This window comes from Sinocyclocheilus rhinocerous, unplaced genomic scaffold, assembly GCF_001515625.1.
Source record: "Sinocyclocheilus rhinocerous isolate Xijiao unplaced genomic scaffold, SAMN03320098_v1.1 scaffold708, whole genome shotgun sequence".
Classification (NCBI taxonomy): Eukaryota; Metazoa; Chordata; class Actinopteri; order Cypriniformes; family Cyprinidae; genus Sinocyclocheilus; species Sinocyclocheilus rhinocerous.
In genome coordinates, this window is record NW_015635523.1 from 1,435,905 (window position 1) to 1,438,585 (window position 2,681).

The 2,681-nt window shown below is 36.3% G+C and overlaps 1 protein-coding gene across 1 annotated transcript in view; it reads right to left on the minus strand.

The window, feature by feature from the left end:
- LOC107747001 (hypoxia up-regulated protein 1-like) overlaps nt 1-2,681 on the minus strand; it is a 9,669-nt gene that overhangs the window by 2,303 nt on the left and 4,685 nt on the right. Inside the window, exons 10-15 of the mRNA XM_016561384.1 lie at nt 1,491-1,625; nt 1,318-1,400; nt 850-982; nt 492-679; nt 240-378; nt 70-127 (exon numbers count right to left, since the gene is read on the minus strand). Of these exons, the coding sequence (XP_016416870.1) occupies nt 70-127; nt 240-378; nt 492-679; nt 850-982; nt 1,318-1,400; nt 1,491-1,625 (736 nt within the window). The remainder of the gene's footprint in view (nt 1-69; nt 128-239; nt 379-491; nt 680-849; nt 983-1,317; nt 1,401-1,490; nt 1,626-2,681) is intronic.

The window sequence follows — 2,681 nt, forward strand, 5'->3', positions numbered from 1 at the left end:
ATGTAAAGAGAGAAGCAGACACACACACATTATATACATATACAATTTTTAGGCATTTTCAAAACTTACTGGTAAGCGTGGACTCCTCCTCTTTCTCCTCCACAATGGTCTCAAATACGGACTCCACCTAAAAAGTCAAGAATTCAGTTCTTCTGGCTTATTAAGCACTTACCGGAATAGTAAAACTTCACAGTTGTACTAATCTGACGAATCATTATGAACTAAAATCCAGTACTAACCCGGTCCAGAATTAGCACCCCGCTTTCATCCATATTGAAATGAGCCTTGATGCCCTTGGATTCAGCATCTGAATGTTTCGTGAAGCTGCTGCCCACTCCAGACAGTTTCACCGTCGTCAGATTCTGAGATCCAAACACTCTGAGAAAGAAAGAAAGAAAGATTAGTTTGACATTATTAACTTGAGTCTGTTTCTGACAAAGTGTAAACAAATAAAACAGAACATTAGCAGAGTGAATAAAACTGTCACTTACTTCAGGTCCTGTTCACTGAGGAAGCCGAGGTCTCCATAATTGATGTAGAAGACAAAGTCATCCATGTAACGATTAAAGGTGATAACTTTTCTCTGGGGATACGGGGCCATTCTCTGAAACAGGATGCGCTTGTTGTGTTTCATGGTCTTCACGCCATCCTCTTCCTCTGTCTCACGACTGAACTCAACCTAAGGAGGGAGACAGAAAACATCGGAGAACTGACGTATGACCATTAAACATGCAGATTAATTGTCTGTTATATTAAACATCTCAGTGGTCTTGGTTAGGGCCAAGTAAAGACTATTAATACAAATCTAATTCTTGAAAAGAACAAAATCTTTGTGTTGTGTTATCTCACCTGTATGGGAAACACAGCTGCATCCCTGACCAAGAAAGGTTTGACTTTAAAGGCTTTGCTGAGCGCAGCGGCCTGATAGACGGCGCCCATTGCTGCAGCTTCATCTGCATTGATGTTCTTGCTCAGTTCCTCTCTGGAGACAAAAGAACATCAAGTGAAACCAAACTGAATTTTCTGAAACTGCACCAATTTCAGAACATCCATTCAGTTGTTAATAAAAGCTAATTGTATTAGATGTTGAAACTGCGTTAAGTTTTTTTTTTTAATGCTTCTGATTTTGTTCAAAGAAAGAACCAAACCTAAACTACTAGTTTGGCTGGTTAGCTTATCCCAGTCTGCCCCTGCTGGTTGAAGATGTAACTACACCACTCAGCTCCTAGAAGCATCTTTTTCCATTGACAGCCAATCAAAAGTATCAACTACTGGGGTAAACTAGGAAATTAAAAACTAAAAATGCAAAAAACATACTTTCCCACAGCTTTAAGAAGCACATCCTGCACTCTGGGCACCCTGGTGGATCCTCCAACCAAAATAACCTGGTCAATCTCATCCTGTTTGACAAAGGTATTTCAGATTATTGTTAAATCATAGCTATTTTGAAAACCTGTATAAAGCGAATGGCATAATATTTAGCTCCTCACCATGGTCATTTCAGCAGCAGCTAAAGCTTCTTTTACAGGTCCTGGTACTCTGTCAAACAGATCCTCGCAGAGGGCCTCAAACTCAGAGCGAGTCACTTTTGCCTTGAAGTCTATGTCATCCATCAGACCCTCAATCTGAAGAGAGGGAACATCAAGAGGTCACTAAACCACCCAGACTTGGTTGAAGTAGACAAATGAAATCAAATGAGATGCCACAACACATACTACTTCTACAATTTTAATGTAACTGAGTGACTCATACAGCTGTTATTTTTGTTTACATATAATGAAGGGCTAACAAATCTCACCCGGTCAAGGAAATAAACATCATTTGATAAGACATCAAATAGACATCATTTGCCCATTTAATCAAGGCCATCCAATGTGGGAAAATATTGTGTAATGAATATTACTCTAAGCAGATACAGTGTGGTCCTAAGTGAACATGTTCCTTTGCATTTTCTAATTCAAGATTTTTTTAGTTATCATCAAAACAATTTGAGCGGGAGTCAAAATAAAAAAAGTTTACTTCAAACTTACTTAAATCTTGTTATCTTTAAAGTGTCTTATTTGGTTTGTCACTCTTTTTCCATTTTAATAGCAACACTCAAGCTGCATGAAGTGCATGATTTGAGAATGATACAAAGCATCATATGCTTCAGTGGAAGCCAGAACATCTGATAAGTTCACAAATTTGCTTACATTTGAATAGTGACCTAGAAATGTCTACTGATCATTTCACACATTTAAAGTCACAATGAAGGGAAAGCAGCGACAGAGATTTTCTTTTGAATTGTGACATACAGTGAAAATGAATTGAATGAATGAATGAAAAAAAGAAAGAAAGACAAAAAAAAAAAAAAAAAGTAGGTTGGGAACTTTGTTCTGTCCATTGGTTGTTAATAAATCATAAAAATGTATCAATGTTTCCATGAAATATCAATATTTTCAACATTCATAAAAATGAGAAATATTTTGTGCACACCAAATAAGCATAATTGGAATGATTTCTGAAGGATCATGTAAAACTAAAGATATTTTAAATCATTAAATTGTAAACAATATTACCATTTTAGCATATTTTTTTATTAGACTTGGTGAGCATAAGAGACTTCTTTGACAAACAAACAACAACAAAAAAAATCTTAACCCCAAATCTGTTGCAAATCCATTTTTATGTTAACTTTTAAA